Raw genomic sequence first — 21213 nt, 5'->3', positions numbered from 1 at the left:
TTCTAGCTGTTCCTTGAAGATATGCTCTAGATTACCATCTGTAGTTTCTCTGCTGTAATTTGTGCTATTTGTGTACAGGGTGGTTCCTTTCCCACGCTACATGTCCATCTTTCAGTGGGTGACCCCGTGGGTATATCTGAACTAGACCCATCCCAGGGGAAAAGCAAAGAGCCAGAGAGGGTTTTAAGTCTGGCTGTTGAACACTGCCTAGTTTTCCCACCACATAGTGACAAACTGCTAACTGCTGATCAATCCCACTTCCACCCCAGCATAAAACAATTCTGCCACTGAAACAGCTTTATGTTCAAATAAAATATCCTTCCTTCCCAAGGATATAAACCCTACTGGGCATATAGCACTTTCTGATGACCTTGTATCTGGAGCAAAGCCCAAGAGCATGTCTCTTAAGAGAGGTGGCAGAAGAACAAAAACACATTCTGCATCCAACAGATGCCCGACAGACAAAAAGGTGTCATTCTCACAACTCCTGTACTTTTTCTATCTTTAGCTAGAGAAGCCAAATCTATAGGCTGCCTCCTTAAGATACAAGCAACCTATTTATTCTGAAATGTCTCAATTCAAAATGGCCAGATCAGAAGAAAGGTTTATTTCATTTTCCAGTTTGATTTTTTGTGTGAGGTTTTATTATCATTACCGTGTAGGGTATGTGTTAAATATAACAGCTGCTCTAGAATACTAATTTTTCTAGCACAGGGGGTTTCTAAACAACAATTTACTAGTCTGCTTATAAAGCAGAATTTAGCCTACATGATGGCCCTGTTTATTTTCCCCCCACACAGGATGTGCAGTGTTACACCGCAAAGCACTGACTAGGGGAAAAAGGCACTAAAAATATATGGTATGTTAGTGCTATAGTTAGGAAGAAAGTCTCTCCTTTCAGCATGGCATAACTTTGAACAGCAAAGAAGAAACAAACAAAAAAAGTAGCTTCCCTAATTCCTTCATAATTCCTACTTCTATTATTTCAGTTCATTTTATATTCTTTTTCACAACCCCCATCTTATACTTTTACAGGATTATCTTAGCGACAACAAACATAAGTATTCACATCTTCTCAAAGAAATGTGGCCTGCATGCACTCTTGTTTCTTACAAGCAATAAACTTAAGAAATATCTACTTCCTGTCCCTACTGCTAAGGGATTGATGTGTCTCCAGGTGAAACCACTCAAGGTGTGTCTAATAGCTCGTAGACAGTGTGAACTTGAGTTATGATTATTCCAAATGAGTACATCTTTCCCTATATGAAGAGAGAGAATGCATGTTCAACTACTGCCATGCCAAAAGTTAAGCCACAATTATTCCTCCATAGCAAAGATAGTCCAAATATACAGTAAATACCACCCTAGAGCAAATGCATCGAAGTTTCAAAACCAGAAAACATTCTTCCTGTAACTCTCATTCATGGACATAGAGCAAAGGAACATCAAAGGTTGTCCTTCAGTGTTGGTTATGAAAGGCTTACAATGAATATCAGCTTCTACTAAAATGCATCAATAGCTGTGCGGACTATAAACGTCGAAGTGGGCTGGAATGAACATGGCTGGCTTTGTTGGTAAACCTTTGGTCAAGAGTCTCAGTGGGCCAGCCCAAGAGAGCTTTCCTACTGATGTCTGAGGCCTATATGCTCATGACTCTCAACCTTCTGAGGATCTTAACATAATAACAGCATGTGAATCTAACATCTACTAAAGAAGGTAGACAAGTTTCGCTGCTGCAGAAATTAGCTAACCCAGCAGTGTCTTTGAGAACCCAGGTTATCCACTTGGGCTGGCTGGGTGCCTTCCTTTTCCAGGACAGCTCACCTCCTTCTCACCATATTGCTTTCTCTTTACCAAAGTGGACTCTCAGTGGTCCCTGTGAAAAAACACATACTAGCTTGTGACACACTGACTCTTCCAGAGACTTGTTTTTAGTTCATTTAGACTTTGGTTATAGAAAAAATTGCCATCCTAAATGAAATGTAAATGAAGGGAACTCTTTGTTTCAGGTACCCACTGAGGTGGAAAACATTTGGTGTATCTCAGAAGGATGTCCATTAAGCTATTATGATCATTCCAGGGCCTCAAACAACCTGGGCATCTTTGAAATAATGTCTGAGATCAATGGAAGTAAAATAGCTAAATATACTTACTACACGATCAGTAGAAAAATGCTTGCCTGCGTACATAAAAACATGTTAGTTGTCTCTGATAGGCAAAATACATTTGACACCTAGGGCATTCATACTAAAACCTACATCTCTGCTTGAGAAATCCTACACTGGAATTATATACACAAAAGGTGTCAGTAAGTGTAATATTTACTGACAATTCGTTATATACACACATTACATTAAATAATTTCATATATACCAACTCATTTAATTCTCATAACAATGACACTTGTTTCATAAGGTTGGTATCTAAAATTTACAGATGAAGAAAGTCCTTAAAGGGGAGTAACTTTGCCAGGGGTGTGTATCAGGTAAGTAGCAAAGGCAGGACTCAAACCCACATCTGCCTCACTCTAACCACTGTTTTCTCCTGCAGACCACGCCAAGAGTTTTAGTTGTTAATATAATGAATGCATTTGCCCACTTGGTGAACTCTTTCACAGTAGTACAGGATGGGATACTTAGTTTTCCACTTTTAGACTCTGCTTCTTACAATAACCATAAAAGATAGGACTCTCATGTTTTCATAATGAAATCTGAGTGTGATTATAAAGAGAAGGTAAGGTTCTTCCACCTCAGCCCCTATGACTAGTTTTCTTAAGGGAATTGCTTAATTTCAAGGGCTTCATAAAATATCTAAATAAAAAGGAATTAAAATTCATCTCTGTAAATTCTAGGTGGTGTTTTTTAAACCTGAAATCCTCTAAGAAACTTAAATATAAAAGTAGGGTAAATTTACCTATAAATAAAAAATACAGCAACAGTTTTTTTTATTAGTGAGAGAAGCATAAGAATTAGATTCTAGTTTAACTCCACAGTCTTTATTTTTTAAATGCGGTGGGTAAATGAAATCCAACAAAATCATCTAAATGTGTAATTAAGGGGTAGTGACACTGGGACAGCTGGCCAAAGGGAAGAGGCCCACTGCTAACCCACACGCACTTTACAAATGCAATCTACACAGGCCCTCTGCCCGTGGCATAAGTGCAGCACCACTACTGAACGCGATCATTTAGAATCTGCTAAAACAGTAGTTCAGAAACGTTAACATAATAAACTGGCTTTCAATCAGCTGTAAAAAACATTAAACATTAGAACTTCCCCTCGTAAATATTGCAACAAATTCTCAGAGTTAATGTCAAAGTCCACAAGATGATTCTAAAAGCCAGCGATTGGCATCATTGATATTGATTCATAAGCTTAGACACAGGATTCCTATAAAAACAATAGTTAGAGATGATTTCTCTTCACTTGGATTTTCTTTTTAACACCTGGAGGGTGAATTCAGGGAAATACAGAAAACTATTTTTGGGTAAGTCTACTTTCCTTAGATACTTGTCATAATCAAAACCATGATGTAGCTTAAACAATCAAAGCCAGCCAGTTATACAGAGCCCTTGGCTGTCATGAAAAGAACAATCTGTACAGTTACAGTTAATGCAAAGTAATACTCAGGGCTAGGAAAATGAAAATGGAAACACAAGACCATGTACCGGGCATCACAGACTCGCCCTTCTCCTTACCCTCAGGATTTCTCTGGAGATGTAAGCTATCCAGTCTTCCTTGAGTGTGTTCCCTTTGGTGTTCTTCACAAGGTCTGTAATGGACCCAGCCCCGCAGAACTCCATAACAAGCTACGGGACAGACAAGACACACTGTGACTAGCACATCCTAGCAGTCAGTGAGAGCATCACAGCTATTAGTACACACTGGAGGGAAGTCAGGAAAGCAGTCTAAACCCCCTCTGCCTTCCCTAAAGATCTGGGTACATGATCATCTTGGAAGCATCCAAATTACTGAGAGCTCATTTCGCCATTTAATTTATTCACTGTGTATGTTTGATCCAGGAGATTTAAGAGTTTCTGATATTTAACAGCACATCCCCCAGTGCAGAGATTCTAAAGTGTTCTTCCTCTCTCATATGGGCATGGGAAGACCATTTTGTCCTTAATCAGTGACTAATTATCAGAAATCTGATGGAAATACTCTAACATCTTCTCTCATTTGCCAGAGTCAAAGATATTCTATCTTCCATACATTATGATTCTCAACCTTTTATATTAAGAGAAATGCTATTTTAAAGCAGTACATAATTTTAAAAATACATTTTTTACAACACCTAAATGTTTATACAATATGAACACAAGTATATTTTTTAAATACCTAGAAAATGAATCGAGCGATTCTAAAATTTTAACTTTGATTGGATTTGGGCAATGAAAATAAAGATTAATTGCTTGTCTTTTGCCTTAATTTTGCAAATTTTCTATGATGAGTTTTAAAAAAATTAGAAAAAGTATTTATTTTCCTGCTTTTTAAGTCCAGTGCCTTTGGCATAACTAACATGATAACCACAGATCTGACAGCATGTCAGTGTCACTATCTTCAAGACAGACGTGGCTCAGTAAGAGATAAGGCTGAATGTTTATCAATTCTAGGAATATCCCTGGAATTTAATACTTTCAATTAATTGTCATCATTAATATTATTAATAAATACTGTCATACTGTTTTCTTGTGACATGTCCCCTTCCAGATGGCAAAGAAGATGCATTTAGTTGAGCTTCCGTATTAATTTCCATAAATAAAGTTTTTATTGTTGGTTTTATTTCCGAGCTCCTAATTTCCTTGCGTTTTGGTTACATTACTTTTAAAAAGTGCCATTTTATTCCTGAAACATGAAGTTAACTTTTTTCCACGCAAAGTGAAGCCAACATAAAAATAAACATTCAGCCAAGACTGTTTAACCTTTAACCAAGAAAGCCAAGGAAGATACCAGGCACTACCCCCTTTGTCTTTGCTTTTCTCTCCCCTCCCTCTGGAAGGTCCTTACTGTCCTTTTTAGTACAACTAAAGAGGAAACCTCACAAAACCCTCGGGAAACATTTGCCTACCCAGAGCTGGTCATCATGTCCTGGAGGGCTCTTCTTAATGAAAGCACCGTAATATGTTGCAATATTTCTATGATGAGAATATTTCTTCAGCATATTTATCTCCAGTTTGATTTCTTCCTCTTCATCCTTAAGAAAAAAATAAAAATAAAATGTGTGGCTTTTGAATTATGTGCATTTTACCTTCCCCACCCATAGGCAATAACACAAGTTCCCAGCCCCTCCCACAAGGGAGAGACATACATTCACTTTATCCTAGTGACAAGAATTGGGGACTTCAACAAGACTCACCCTTTGAAATGTGATTACAAGCTATGCAAGAAATAAGTAAGTATAAAAGTTACAGATGTACATAAGATGTAGCATGGAGCAGCTATTCCATTAACTATGACCTTTGAACCTCAATTTGCTCATTTGTAAAAATGGGAGGAAAAAAGAGAACTGACTGATACTATTTCAACTAATTACAAGGAAAAGTTGTTTCTTTTCTAGAAAAGATTTGTGCATGTAAATCATCTGGCACACCAAAGGCAGAGAAGCTTCACCTGTAACAACCTTGCAGAAAGCATTACCTTCTGGTGTGGCCACAGGCAGATTACCGAATATAGACCAGCACTGCAGGCCCTGGACGGATGGCATGCTTAATGAGATCCACTACCCCGAAAAGAGATCCAGGTGAGTCCGGCGAGCCACAGTAATAAAACATCATTCAGCGACAGCAGGTTGTTTTAGACTTGGCTCACCCCCCAGACTCTTGCTTTATTAAAGTGAGATGAACAGAGGAAGAAATGTAGAGTTTGTGTGAAAAGATCAGAAGGAGAATGAAAGAAACAGATGGTGACACAGGTCTGGAAAATAAAAATAAGTTGTCCTTGTGAATGGTGAGGGCTGCCAGTCTCCGCCTTTCTCTCTCATACACCCCTGGGGCAGTACCTGCAACAGCATGGGCATTCTGTCCCTTGGTGCATACACATGACACAGAGAGAGTCTGCCAAACTACCTGCTGGGTTATGTTAAGTAAGATTTATGGACAGCATGAGAATGAGAGGAAAGCAGAATTAAAGTGATGAAGAGGAGAGAAGGTGGGGGAAAAGAGAAAAACCACCCTGGCTAGAAAAACAGCATCTGGGGGAGGATAATGATCTTAGAGAAACACTGGATAATCAGATCTCTAGAATTCCCTTTATTACATATATTTACTGACATGCTCAATCCACTTACAACTGATGTTCTTCCTTCTCCAGGGAAGACTCAGCATTTCTAAGTAGTCAAGGTGTGTAAGAGAAAGATAGTGCATGTGAAAGAACATGCATGCACACAGGCTGAAGAAACCTACTGTGACAGCCTTGCATCTCCAAAACCCATTTATAAGGCCTCACGGATCTAAAGTTTGGTTTGAAAATACTGTTAAGATAAAAGCTACAACATTATTAATTAGATATTAGTGATGACACCAAATGAAAAAACAAAATTTCTTAAAATACAACTTTCAACTGTACACTACTGCTTTAGAAACCAAACATGTAACAAAACAAACTCAGTACAGTGATTTTTTTTTATTTTTTAAAAAAATTTTTCTTAACGTTTATTTATTATTGAGAGACAGAGAGACACAGAGTGTGAGCAGGGGAGAGGTAGAGAGGGGGGAGACACAGAATCTGAAATAGGTTCCAGGCTCTGAGCTGTCAGCACAGAGCCCGACGTGGGGCTCGAACTCATGAACTGGGAGATCATGACCTGAGCCGAAGTCAGTCGCTCAACCTACTGAGTCAAATCAGGTGTCCCTCAGTACAGTGATTTTTCAGATGGTGGCCTCCAGCTTGGTCCCCAGACATAAGTACATTAGAATATTACAGTATATTAATAGGCATAGTTGTCATGTGATTTTAGCAGATGGTGACTGCAAACACGGAGCAGAGTCACATGGCCAAGTACAGTCCATACAATAATCTGTGTACTAATTCTCATTCAAACCCTGTATATATGAAAACACACCAAATATATCACTTCAATCTGTGATTTAAACATGGCCATGTTGAGAGTAGCAATGAAAACTGAGATACTGAATAACCAGGATAACTATCTTAATCCTAAACAAAAGCAGTGTTAAGCCTGGCTAGTATACACAAGAACACACTCCTACTTGGGACTTTTCTTCAAAGAAACTTTATACTAAAACATAAAAGGGTGACAATTTTTATTAATGTAAGGAAGGAAGCATGTCCAAAACACAGCTAGAAGGCCCAATTCATTAAAAGCTTTATCTTCTTGCTCTTTCCACATGCTCACATACACACGCAGAGTGTGTAATGACCACAACTTGCTGGCACACAACACATGAAGCCTCTCTCTCCAGCATCACCACAACTTACAGCTCACTCCCAACAGTATCCGGGAGCAGCCCAGGACAACCCTAATGGGACCTGTCAAGACCAATAGGTTCCTAACAAAAAGTGGCACATGACCCTATGGCCAATAATGTGCTCCTGATTGGAAAGGCATGCAGTGACTGTCACTCCTAGAACAAGGCCTATGGTTAAACATGTTGTGCCCTGAAAAGCTAAATATCCCACTTTCCATACACTGGACCACAATTAGATGATTAGAAAGTCAGCTAAAGGTTTGATTTTTTTTTTTCCTTTTATCCAAAATCATCAATGTACAAAGATCTGGGATATAAAGACTACACAAAAACAAAAAGAACAATGGTGAACTAAAATAGGAGAAAATCAAAATATTGATTTTAATTTTGTATTTGTAGCCAATCATGACATGCAGTGTGTGCATCTTGTTGGGTTGCACAGACTTTGCTTTTATTGATTCATCCCTACCTACCTCCCTTCCACTCCCCATATTGGCTAAATTATTCCAAGAGTCATTATTCTGTGTGATACTCTGCCAGTAAGTTTCACTTCTTGACAGAAAGCAAATGTTACCTACAATTCTCCCATGAGAAGCTTCCTGTGCAATAATTAAGGATCACAACATATTTTGAGGAATTTCAATATATTTTTTCTTTAGCAACATAAACCAGTGTCTTCTAGGATCTGACTTGCTCACCACTCTTTTTTTTTTTTTTAAGGTTAATTTATTTATTTTGAGAGAGACAGAGACAGAAAGACGGGGGGGGGGGGGGGGGGGGGGAGAATCCCAAGCAGACTCCACCCTCAGTATGAAGACCAAAGCAGGCTCAATTTCACAACATTTGAGATCACTACCTGAGCTGAAATCAAGAGCTGGATGCTTAACCGAATGAGCCACCCAGATGCCCCTTTTCACCATTCTTTATAAGAAGAATTAAGAGCTTCCAGAAGCACTTGATGTTTTCAGAGCTCATGGAATTGAAATTCTTATGCATTCTATAGATTTAAAAATTCTCATAGGCTTAAATTCAGTGCTGTCCACTGATGTGAAAGACACTTAATATGCATAATGGTAAATACTGTTGGCAGACTGTCACAGCACAATATATTTACTTAAATCCAAGATGCCACTAGGTAGAGACACTGAAGTACTTCATGTAATGAAAGTATGATTCACCATCAACCATAGACATACATTTTTGAAATTGGGCCACGTATTAGAAACAATGAAATATGATATAAGAACTTAAATACAATCAAGTTTAGCAACAGCTTTTCTAATATAACTGAAACATCCAAGTATTATCCATAAATACGGTAATCAGATCAATGCCACTTGCCAGAGTATTTCCAAGGTTTAAGTAGTCAAATCCCGGAAGCATATGAAACTGAACTACCAAAAATTTTGAGAGGAAACCATACTGGCCTCTCAAACTAGTATTTTAGGAAATCGTTTATATATACTTTGGACCTTCCTTCTCTTGCTTCTATGATTTCAAAATAGATGACCATCATACACCTTATAAAATAAAAAGGGCATTTTACCACCAGTAACTGTCATATACTAATTAAGAATGCCCACCTTGGAGAAAAAGCATCAGAAATGTAGAATCTGCCAATGGCTTTGAGCCAACTACAACTGGAATCCTAAATATGACTAATGTGTATAATAACACATGTTGTCTTTGGAGTAATAATGAACCAACTTTTGAATTCAAATTTCCCTTTGGTCATTAGTTAAATACAAGTTTGGTGGTCTCATTCCAACATTTAAATATGTACACACTCCCACCACCACATGCCCCATTTAGCCTGAGAAAAATACAGTAGAAAACAGTCGGGGCAGGCTAAAGCTGAAAGTTAACAACCACCCTGTATATGAAAGAAAGTGGAATGGACAAAACGACAGGACCTAAGATTATATATCCCATCTGTCTAGACCAAGTCCAAATGACCTTGCCCTTCATTCTCCTCTTTAGGAGCCCACAATCATACACAGATGAAAGAAAAAAAAAGGTAACTACAGAGAAGAGAGGGTACGTTTTGGTGAGAAAAGGAAGGCTCCCTCCTGGTTTTCTCCATGATGAGGCAGCTGCTAGGCTCCACTCAGCGATTTAATGCAGCTGATGCCAATTAGCATTTTGGACTCCAACCAGGGGAGCCAACTCTCATAGAAAAGGTCTTTGTCTCTGGCTGGAATAGGACTAGGCAAGGAGTTTTCTGTTGCCTTCCTTGGCTGCTTAGAGGCTGGAGGAGGGGAAAACATCTGAATAGTGGTAATTTTCAAAAGCAGCTATGGGTTCATAAATAAGTCATAGGGCAAGCCCTGCCCACTCCACCATCTGAGCACCGAGGAGTGCATATGATTAGTGAGTTTTTAAAAAATGACTCCTTAAAATATTTTTAAACTGTTACCCAAATTTTCTTTCCTTCCACTGATGACAGTAACAATGTGAGGAGAGACAGGCAGACTTCAGATAAGCTAACTGGGAGGATCCAAGAGGACTGGGAAATGTTCTGAGTAATCATCTTTCTTCCCAGCATAATTCTGCATAGAATTAGATCTACCCATTAACAGCTGAACAAAAAAGGAAGGGTAATTCATTATTCACTGTATCTTTGCTAGTGGAGAGAGGGCTGATAAAATGAGATATGCAAATATCTGTTAGATTTCACCATCAAAATATATAAATGAATATACACTTAGAATGCAAATACCCATTTTTAAAGACTAGTTTAATCTTTTGTTTTAATTAACTACTACCGAACCTTCCATTATGTGACTGTAAACTGGTACCAAAATGAGAAGATATTACCTTTTTACCTGGCAAATCCCAGTTACACCTGAGAGTATTATCCAGTACCATACCAGTTGAATTAATCAAAATTATTATTTTTTTTACTCAGACACATGAAAAGTTATTTGACTTAAATTCACTGACAATTCAATCAAACAAAGGTAAACAGACCAATGTATGAAAAATGCTGCAACGAAATTAGGTTATAAGGTGTGCCTGGGTGGCTCAGTCGGTTAGGCATCCAACTTCAGCTAAGGTCATAATCTTGCGGTTCATGGATTCGAGCCCCTCATCAGGCTCTGTTCGAATTCTGTGTCTCCCTCTTTCTCTGCCCTTTCCCTGCTCGTGCTCCATCTCTCTCTCTCTCAAAAATAAATTTTAAAAATTATTAAAAAAAAAAAAAAAGTTATAGGATCTGGCTCTGTAGGACCAGCAAAGGAATGGCATGTTCTTTAAAATTAATCAGCCCACATCTTCCAAGATCAATCAGTCCCAGAATAAAAACCCACAGAAAAATTATAAAATTAACATAACTAAAATGGAAATCAGACACTTGAGACATCTTATTCAAGAAGAAATGCTGTTTTGGACCCATTTCAGACAAAAAGACACACTCTCTAGTTTTATTGCTGAACTTCTTCTGAGACTCCAAAGTCAAAGGGAATGGCCCTGAAGCCCTTAACCTGCTCTGTCTTTTCTGTCTATAGGCACCATACAGAAATTTTACTAGACACAACAAAGTCCTCACAGAGCCCTTTAGCTCCTCTGTCTTGTACAAAGTCTGCCAGGCCACACTATTTGCTGTTATTTCGATGAGATTTTATCACTCAACTGATATCTAGAAAGTACGTGGTAAAGAAGAGAATTAAACAGTAAGCACCATTCACCTGGATGGACCTGGTGGGGTGAGTGATGGGGGAAAACTGGAGGCTGTGACAAGATGATGTAGGATGGTGAATAAACTTCACTCCGTTTTCCTCCCCATGAACAACCTTGGGAGACGGATGCTTCCACGATTGATGCCAAGAACCACAAGGAAGCCAAAATATATCTCTGTGATAACCTCCAACCCAAAAGCACAACATGGCAAATGAACAGGATGATCCTTGCTCAAAGAATAAAGTTAAATAAAACAGATCATTATTCCTCTCGGATCTAAATGAAACTATTATAGCTTTCTAACTTTTCCTGTCATCAACAACCAGAAGTCCTAATAGTTGCCTTCAAGCCCCAATCTACAGGACATAACACCATGGGTACAAGTGCCTTAGCACTTGATTTCAGAATCCATCCATTTTCTTCCTTCATAAGGGAGTTATTTACACACACACAGATATACACACAATTGGAATACCTGCTGTTGGGGACCCTAACGTATGTCAACCTTCATAAAGCAGGACCTGAAACCTAGACACTGACTGAAATGGAAAACCAATCTGCTAGGTAAGTGTGTGGCCAAAATAAAATCCCCCAACCACTTGATGTTAATTGAAGGAAACCAGAATATGTCACCCCCAAATATGCTTTTAGACAGAATGGTTATTCTGAGCTAAAGGCACTTAAAAACAAAAACCCAGCAGGTATAAGAAGGGCATGCTGACCTCCCCCATTTCTTCCTGAAAGCTAGAGATAAAACTCCAATGTGAAAGATGTCCTTCCTATACCAACTGGAAAAAAAAAAAAAACAAAAAAAAAACATTCTCATCACCAGAGACAGGGAGTTGAGGCCAAGAGAATTCTGTATAAGCAAACCTTGTTAACATATCTCTTATCTTCCTTTAGCCTCCCCATATATTTTATTTACTTTTCCACTACAGCCTCTGTGTTCAACAAGTATGAAAGTATATGGGTTTTGCCATTTCTCTGAGTCTTCATTTTTCTTGCAAAGGCTCCCACATATATATGAAATACATATTAATAGACTTCTGTTTCTTTCTCGCTAATCTATCTTATGTTACTGGGGCCCTGGTCAAGAACCTAGAAGGGCAGAAAGAAAGATTTCTTCCCCCATGCATAATTAAACTTGCAGTTTTATTGAGACCAAGAAGAGATAAGTAATCCCAAATACTCAGAAACAAAATGCGTTTTTCACAGCAACTTTTGCCATTTTCAACACAAGTATATTGCGATAACTACATACATGTTTTAATGAGTATATACCAAGGAAAAAAGAAATGTTATCAAAGATTAACTCTGGATTATAGATATTTTCTTCTTTAAACTGACTTAATTTTCTATAATTGACATGTACTATTTTCCTAATTAGTAAAGGCAAAGTTAAGAGTTTAGGTTAGAGGAGACAGCTCCCTAAGAATTCAAAGTGAGTTTGTTTCTGGCAATTCACATGGCCTAGTCCCTCTGTCTCTCTGGAATAAGGGTCCTTACCCCTTCCATGCTGTTCTAGAATCACCGCCAATCTCCCTGCTTGGGCTGCTTCCACCAATTGTCAGCTGTGAGAAGAAATTGATGGGAGCCTGAAGTACCAGAACCTTGCTGATTAATTTGCCTTCCATGATGGTACCAATCCAGACCCATAACTTCTTGAGATTGAGAATTTCCAAGCTTAAGTTTTTCCTAGAACAAAGGAGAAGGCGAATGGAGTCCATCAACCATCATACTATCTTCACCTTTCTGACCTGCAAAGGATCGCTTAAAGAGAATCTTACCTCGGTCCATTCATACCCTTCTCTAACTAAGCCAGTGGCAAACTCCATGAAGCTTCCCACAGTACAAGCCAGAAAAGAATAGAATACTGTGCACACTGAATAGAGTCTTGCTTAAAACCCTAAAATCAGGCCCAAGTAATGAATGCCAACAAGGGGCACAGCTCTGAAGAAGGTACGGGTTTGCAAAGTGGTACATGTTTGTGCATTTCCTACTGGATCCATCTGTGTGCTCACAAGCACAAAGGCTCCTGCTTCATATCTGACATGGTGAGTCACATAAAGGCTGAGCTCTGAAAAATGTCTGCAGTTAAAAGGAATGATGGGGATTTCTGCTCCTGGCCAAAATGGATTATCAAGGACCAGATTTACTCTCCCATTGAACAACTACAATTAGACAAAACATATGAAGAAGTTTTAAGGCACTGGACATCAGAGATTGAAGGACAGTGACCCTGGGGAGATGGGAAACATCAGGAAAGCTTTATAATTGTCCCAGCTTACTACCTTGAGAGAGATTCCAGGCTTTGGCATAGGAAGAAGAAATCCAATCAGAGCCCAGACAATTCTCTGAGTTGAGAGGCTGGGGAGTTGATAGGACAAAGACCAGAGAGGAGAAAGAGCTTGCTGCACAGAGAGCGCAAACAGGCTCTGGAGACCTGAGAGTCCCCCTTCAGTGTTCAGCAGAGCACTGCTCAACACATCCTTGTCGTTAGAAAGAGAACCTCCCAAAGCACCAGGGGGAACAGAACACAGTGCTCACAAGAACAGAGAATAATACCTGTTGCCACTGGCCAGACTGGGAGAGCTCACCATTCACAGGAATTTGGGTACAACATTCAAGAGGCTCCTGCCTCAATGGCAGGGCAAAATCAGGCCCAAACTAAATGCTGATCTGATCCCAACAAAAAAATCTAAAAAGGATCAAACTGCTTTCAAGTAAATAACTGTATCACAGAACGAAACTCAATAATATGGGAATGTAAAATATCCAATACCCAATAAGGTAAAAATCACGTTTGACATCCAACTAAAAATTACCAGCCATGCAAAGAAACAGCACAAATGCCCATGGTGAGTGGAGGGGTCAACTGAAATGACTCCAGAACTGACACCAATGATAGAATTAGCAGACAAAACCAGTAAACTACCTACTACCTACACCTCACTGTAGGGAGTAACAGTGATGCCTTTTGGGCATCTGTCTGTGAAGGAATGTGAGACAGCTTGTTTTTTTGTGGTCTATTAAATTAGAATCTAGTGCATTTAGAAAGCAACAACCTGGATTTACAGATGTCTCAATTCCTAAACCAGGGTGGCAGAATAAAAGCCCCTACACATCATACAGACATCTATCTGTTCCCACTCCCCCCCCCCCCCCGCCCCACTGGAAGAATATAATGAGACCTTGAAAATTTAATCACACATGGGAAAAAACTTGAATAAAATGAATGTGCAGAATCACTCTACTTTGGTAAGATTAAAACAATTTTTGTTTGATCTCAATTGCTATAAGCAAGCTATTAGTTTATGCCTTAATCAAAAGCACAGAAATTGCCAGATGGAAGTAAGTATTCTATAGAACATTCTTGGAGAAGTGCTCACTGCTAGAGTAGGGAGGGTGTATGGTCGGTATTTACACAGCTCAGTAAGTTTCTAATTTGGTCTTGAGGATATCAATGGCAAAGTAAAGATTTTTGGTATGTCTCATGGTTTCATCTTAATCTTCTCCTCACTTTTTGTCTCCCCTACTGGCCCCTTCATAAACTACCCTAATTCCAGCTTACCTTACCCTGACATATTTCATGGTACACCACTGTAGGTGAGTGAAAAAAGAACAAAGAAGAAATCAAACAATGATCATGTAGAGAAAAGTAAAAATCTACCCTTGGTAAACTGTCTTTCAAAGGTCATGTTGTTAAAATCAGTGGTGCCTTCAAAGTAACTCTTGGAGCTTGCTGAATAACAGAAAATAGCCAGATTGTACTGCTAGGAATTTATCCAAGGGACACAGGAGTACTGATGCATAGGGGCACTTGTACCCCAGTGTTCATAGCAGCACTCTCAACAATAGCCAAATTATGGAAAGAGCCTAAATGTCCATCAACTGATGAATGGATAAAGAAATTGTGGTTTATATACACAATGGAATACTACGTGGCAATGAGAAAAAATGAAATATGGCCTTTTGTAGCAACGTGGATGGAACTGGAGAGTGTGATGCTAAGTGAAATAAGCCATACAGAGAAAGACAGATACCATATGGTTTCACTCTTATGTGGATCCTGAGAAACTTCACAGGAACCCATGGGGGAGGGGAAGGAAAAAAAAAAAAAAAAAAGAGGTTAGAGTGGGAGAGAGCCAAAGCATAAGAGACTGTTGAGAACTGAGAACAAACTAAGGGTTGATGGGGGGTGGGAGGGAGGAGAGGGTGGGTGATGGGTATTGAGGAGGGCACCTTTTGGGATGAGCACTGGGTGTTGTATGGAAACCAATTTGACAATAAATTTCATATATAAATAAAAAAAAAAAGAAAGAAAAGAGCTAGATTGTGCCAATTATGGCAACAAGGAAATAAGCTTCAGTTCAAAGGTGTGTATGTTACCATTTTGTTATTTTCAAACAATTCCCTTCATTATGAATAATGTGCACATCTGCAAAGGGACTCCCCTCTTTGTTCTGAAAGGGTAGTTTCCATTCAAATACAATTGAGAGACCTCTGACACATATTTCTCACACCTCTGGAAGATCCTCGTGGAAACCACATAGGAAGAACCTTCCCTTAGCTCTAAGTATTCAAAGATGCTTACCATAGAAGTGATTCAAGAAGACAATGACTAAGTTCCACATATCTTTGGGCAAAACAGAAAACAGAATCAAGATATTCTAACTGCTGAGGGACATCACCCATTTAAGAGCTTTTAGGTGACAATTCAGGTACGATCATTCATTTGGGAATAGCATACCACATCCACTCATGTTCTGGGTAAGGTGGGACTTACCATGTACATGGAGACCATTCCAACACATCTCAAAACTTCTTAAATCTATGTGATCATTTCTCACTACTGTGGAGCAGAGAAAAGCTACAGAATGGCACCAGAAATAATGACTTCAGTAATTAAAACTCACCTCCTCATTTTTCAGTTCCAACTAGGAAAACCATTTAAAGTGTCTCTCCCTCCCAACTTTTTAGAAAACACACCAAATTATGTGAAGAGAGAAAATGAGAATATGGAACCAGAAGCTTCAAAGTCCCAACAGGAAAGGGGGACATTTAAAGAAAACCTTGCCTCAGTCCATTTCCATTCATACCCTTCTCTAAGCCAGTGGCAAAGTCCATGAAGTGGGAGATCTGATTCCACAGTGCCACCATCTGCACTGTGCTAGATATACAAACTGACCTCACATCACTTAATAAAACCCTACAGGGAAGTTTTACTCTGAACCAAACACCAGTATATTCCAAAAGAGCCCACTATAATAGCCACAGAAATTCATCAAAAAGTGTCACCAAGTCTCCCAGCTGGAGAAAGCCCATTCTCTTCAAAAGCCTCACTTTTGTTCTGCCCCAAAGCCCTGCCAAATGCAAGTCTCGAGCTCCAGAAGAATCCAGAAAAAGCAATGAAAACATTAAGTACCATAAGAAACACATGCTCTAGAGACAGATAATTGCTTTCCATAGCACTCACCGCCCCACAGTGATTAGTTTAAAACCTACCTTCTCTATGAGAACACAAGCTCCAAAGACAGGGACTCTATCTTGTTCATCTCTGTACCCTGACAGTGCCTGTCACACTGAGTATGTGGGTAAGACAGTTGATCTTAAAAGAAAGAGAGAGAGAGAGAGAGAGAGAGAGAGAGAGAGAGAGAGAGAGAGAGCGCGCAATCCCAGAGCCTCAGTGTCTTTATATGTAAGTGGAGGAAACCCTAATCCATTCTTGGCCAGTGAGTCACAAGCCAGGATGAGTGAATGAAAACATCAGTAACATGCAAAGACTATCATGGTGCCTAGGCACATAGTAGATACTCAAATATTATGTTTGGGAAATAAACTATAATTATCTTTTGCTTTATAAAGAGAACACTTAATACAATTATAAACAAAAAGCATTCCTAAACTAAGTAGGAAGTAGTAGGAGGTAAAAGAAGTAGCCCAGGCGAACTCAAACTACACGAATCTCTGGCATCACCTGCCCTCTGGCTGCAGGTAGGTGGACAATCAATAGCACACACTTCGCCTGGCTTACTGACTCACTGCTGTGATGGGCTAAAAGGGTCTAAGGCAAGGATGCCAGCCATCACCTAAACCAAGAACCAGCCACCAAAACAGTGAACACCACTATAGCCTATTTTCTTTCTGATTGCTATCATTAAATTAGGTCTAGTACTAAAGAATGATTAGCACCATGTTTCCTGAACCACAGATGCTGTTACCTCTGTTCATATATGAATACAGTGTTAAACTGCAGGTGCTCCTTTTGGAAAAACATGGAAAGATACAAAAAATCCAGATTCCCAAAAGACTGAAGGGAATGGATGACCAATTATCTTCAATATATGATATCAACTAGAAATCAGGTGATTTGTTCTGAGATTGAGTTAATCAATGTATCCCAAGTCTTAAGGAATGTTACAACTACCACTGGCACTTCAATCTGCCTCAACTTCAAGTATTTTCATTCTAAGACATGTTCTGAACACAATACATATTATTGCTGATATGGAGTGTTTGTATTCTAGCAAAAATCTTTCTTTAAATGTGATCTTAAAAGATCACAGGATTATTTAAAATGAAAATTTTACATGCATATAGGAATAAAAAGTGTTTTCCAGGAAAAAAATCTTTAAGTATAGGGTGGAAGGCAATAATACAGGATTAAAGTAATCCAATTTAAACAGCCCAACCAAAATAAACTCTCGATATCAATTCTGAAGACATAAGTTCATATCATACCTTAACCTTGCTCCTCTCACCTCATGTATCCCCCCACCACCCCAACCAGCAGCGAGCCAGCTGTACAGCAATTATTTAAAGCAAAGGAAAAGTGCAGATTTTGTTTTTTAGAATACCAGAAAGATAAGTGAATAGCAAACTTTTTGTTATAATCACTTTATACAGAACTTTAAAGCAGTCTACTATGTATGTATCTCACAAAACTGTGGTAAGTCATTTTGGTCTAAAAATAGCTCATTAACTTGAGATCATGTTCCTTAATCCATTTCCCTCCTTCTATAACACACACCCACAAACACAGTGAAAAATTAAGCTACAGGCTGGAGTCACTGGAAAAGAGATCTGAGAGGAAGGCCGGAGGACACTCCAGATGCTCTCTGACAAAAGTCAAACAGTGCCACTCCCTAAAGAACATGGCAGTCCTCCCTTTCTTAGGATCATCTGCTCCCTGTATTCTGAATGCCACAGAAGCAAAAACACATGGTGTTTGTGTGGAGCCTCCCAAGTCAGGCTGGCCAAGTCAGAGTAACCGTTTAAAACTAGAACTCTCACTTAGGGCAAGAAAAAGGACCACCAATTACCCCATGCCTACCCCTGAGATAAGGTGGGTATGCGTGTGTGTGTGTGTGTGTGTGTGTGTGTGTGTGTGTGTGTGTACGTGCGCGCTGGATTTCTGCACAAAGGAACAAAAGAAAGTAAATCATCACCATCAGATCACACAAAGTACCCCAAAGGGCATCCCCTCTGAGAGGATTTACAGACATCAAAATACAAACCAGTTAGTTACGTGTCCAAATAAATTTCTCCAGTGAAGACCCTGAAAGGCTGTTTGCTCACCAAACCAAACTCATAAGAACAAAGAACGATATTACCATGTTGGAACCTGCCCAATTCATCCACCCCTAACCAGCAATATAAAGTGCTAAATTCACCATCTACCAATAACCCAAAAAAATGGAAGGCCAGGAAGTTGCTATGTCACTTTGATAGTCTTTTAGCAAGAACCACATCCCTATCTATGAGCATCCATTGGTACCAATGTATTCAATCAGCATGTTGAAGGTTCACTTCAAAACAGACACTGTGCAGGCACTGGAAAGGGAGAGAGCAGCGTAAGACACAGAAATTCGTAGGCTAATGACAGGAGTCAGGAAAGGGCAACCAGTTGCCCTGGAGGTGAGAAGAGATCTCCCGGGTGCATGTGGGCAGATATTACAGAGCTAAGGGTGTTGGGAAGCCAGTTTAAAAGAAATCCAGACAAGAGGAATCACTAATATACAGAATGAAGTAACAACACTCACCAGCAAAACTATTTTCCCATTCTCTGAGCCTAGATTAAGTTACTGATAAAACAAAATCTGTAAGAGAAATCAAGAAAATTCTCTCTTTTCCTGTCAGGTTTAGTATAAATTGGCAACTTAATATCTGAATTCATCAACAGTGCTCGTTCACTGTGCACGGATGTTTACACACTGGTGCATATTCAATAGTTAGTCTTTCTACTGAATACTTAAGTCTTGAGCTAAAAACTGACACAAAAAGATCATTGTAGCCTCTGTTTGCAGAATTAATTAGGTTGGTCTGTTTATCTAGCCAAGCACAGATACAGAGTGGGGGACAAACTGACTTTAAAATTAAAGGTTCTCTAAGAAAAAGAAATGTCTCTTAAGAGTCCAAAGTAAACAAGGGTTAATTTGGGCTTGCTACACAGAGCTCAGTTGCCCTCAGTGGTTAATTTTAACTAAAGATAATGATATGCTTAATTCCTTGGGAGAAAAAAAAATCATAAAATCTTAGACATATAATAAGTAAATTCTGGAGAGCTTCATGTTTTCAAAACGGTATTCTGACCTCTTCAGATATTATAAAAACAAGTGCCAATCTTGACAAAAGACTTCCCCAGAAGGGCCAATGCAAGAGCTAATGAGGTTAACTGACTACACACTAATTATGTAAATGAACTATAGTATGTATAAATGTAATAATATATAAGATAAATATAAACAATACACACATTTAATACCTATATAAAGGAAAAACCTCACAGCGGTACTATGTAATCTTCCTTAAACAGCCTCACTAAAAATGTATAGGAGCTGCTAAGAAATGCATCTCAGACACAGCAATTCTTGTGGGATTTGAATCAAACTAATTCACTCTGTTAGGCCAAAGCCTTCACTGCTGTTTTTGCTACCTGTTATACCAAAACAAAAATTTCTTAAACTTAGAATGAAGAAAAGCAGCACGTATGCATCGGCACTGGACTAAGTGATTTATAGGTACATACTCAATAATACTTTCAATTCAATATCTTCAAGTCTGCAAAGAACACCATCTTGGGCTCTTGAGTCCCTTGTGACTTCTATATTGAGTAAGGATGCTTGGCATTATTCCACTATGCACCAAATAATTTCCATAAGGTTGCAGGAGAAGAGAACTACATTCTTAGACCAGATGTTTCTGGTGCTGGTGCTGCCAAGCACACATGGAAACCCCACAGCTGTGTCCATCGATCACAGACATGAGGTCACAGTCCAGCTTAGAGACGGGCTGGCAGCCGGCTATCTTGCCTTCCATACAAATGAAGCAACAGATGCTGAAGATAATATGTTAAACAAATACTGAGAATGAACTACCTCAATTAAGCAACTGATGGAAAATTTGAAGCAAGTATCAGTAGAAATACACAGAATCTATCAAAGATATTTAAAACAGTACATTAGTTTCAAACAGTCATCAGGCTTCTCCTAGGTTATATACTGCTTCCTTTCCCTAATTCCAGTTTTCCTTATATTCAGATGAGCTAAAATAATAAAGATAATGTCAAATACCTTGTCATTTAAGAAGCAGAAAATGTATTGAGATTAAGTAACCATGTTGTACAGTAGCAATTAGTGCCCGCCTTTCAAGATCTTATAGGCCAAATAGAAAAACAACTAAAAGTAAAAAGTGTTTCCAGTCACACAGTCTTATGAAGTTACTTAAACTAGCCTGTACTGTAATATTTTACAAGCTAAAGACTACACTGTCCAAACAAAGTATATGGACAGAAGTAACCACTACATGAATATAAAGAGTATATACACAATATTAACAAGCTTAAAGGTATTGTGAGGTAGTGACTTAAAAAAATCTATATGAAGTTTATGTTTGAGACTACATAAGACTAAAGCATTGATCTAAATTATTTAGGAAAAAGCTTAAAATAAATCTGAACTTATTTTTAAACTAAATGCAGCCATATAAATAAACACACATGTTCAACGGGGAGTTCCTTAAGTGATTAGCAGCAATAAGAAATAGCTTTAATCTGCCAAAGACTGGAAACACACCAGTCAACTACACTTATCTTGGGGGGGGGGGGGGGT

The 21213-nt window shown here is 38.8% G+C and overlaps 1 protein-coding gene across 12 annotated transcripts in view; it reads right to left on the bottom strand.

Annotated features, from left to right (window-relative positions):
• Positions 1-21213, bottom strand: part of MAP4K4 (mitogen-activated protein kinase kinase kinase kinase 4) — a 190346-nt gene that overhangs the window by 69573 nt on the left and 99560 nt on the right. For 11 of the 12 annotated variants that reach the window (XM_040454073.1, XM_040454078.1, XM_040454072.1 and 8 more), the window contains exons 3-4: positions 5068-5193; positions 3698-3808 (exon numbers count right to left, since the gene is read on the bottom strand). In XM_040454073.1, the coding sequence (XP_040310007.1) occupies positions 3698-3808; positions 5068-5193 (237 nt within the window). Of the gene's footprint in view, positions 1-3697; positions 3809-5067; positions 5194-12610; positions 12739-21213 lie in introns of those variants that run through there. The other variant, XM_040454071.1, reaches the window with a different exon arrangement.

Source organism: Herpailurus yagouaroundi, unplaced genomic scaffold (assembly GCF_014898765.1).
Source record: "Herpailurus yagouaroundi ecotype Mexico unplaced genomic scaffold, PumYag 210, whole genome shotgun sequence".
Taxonomy (NCBI): Eukaryota; Metazoa; Chordata; class Mammalia; order Carnivora; family Felidae; genus Herpailurus; species Herpailurus yagouaroundi.
Note: the sequence above shows the minus strand (reverse complement) of the source record. Positions and strands in the feature narration are given on the sequence as shown.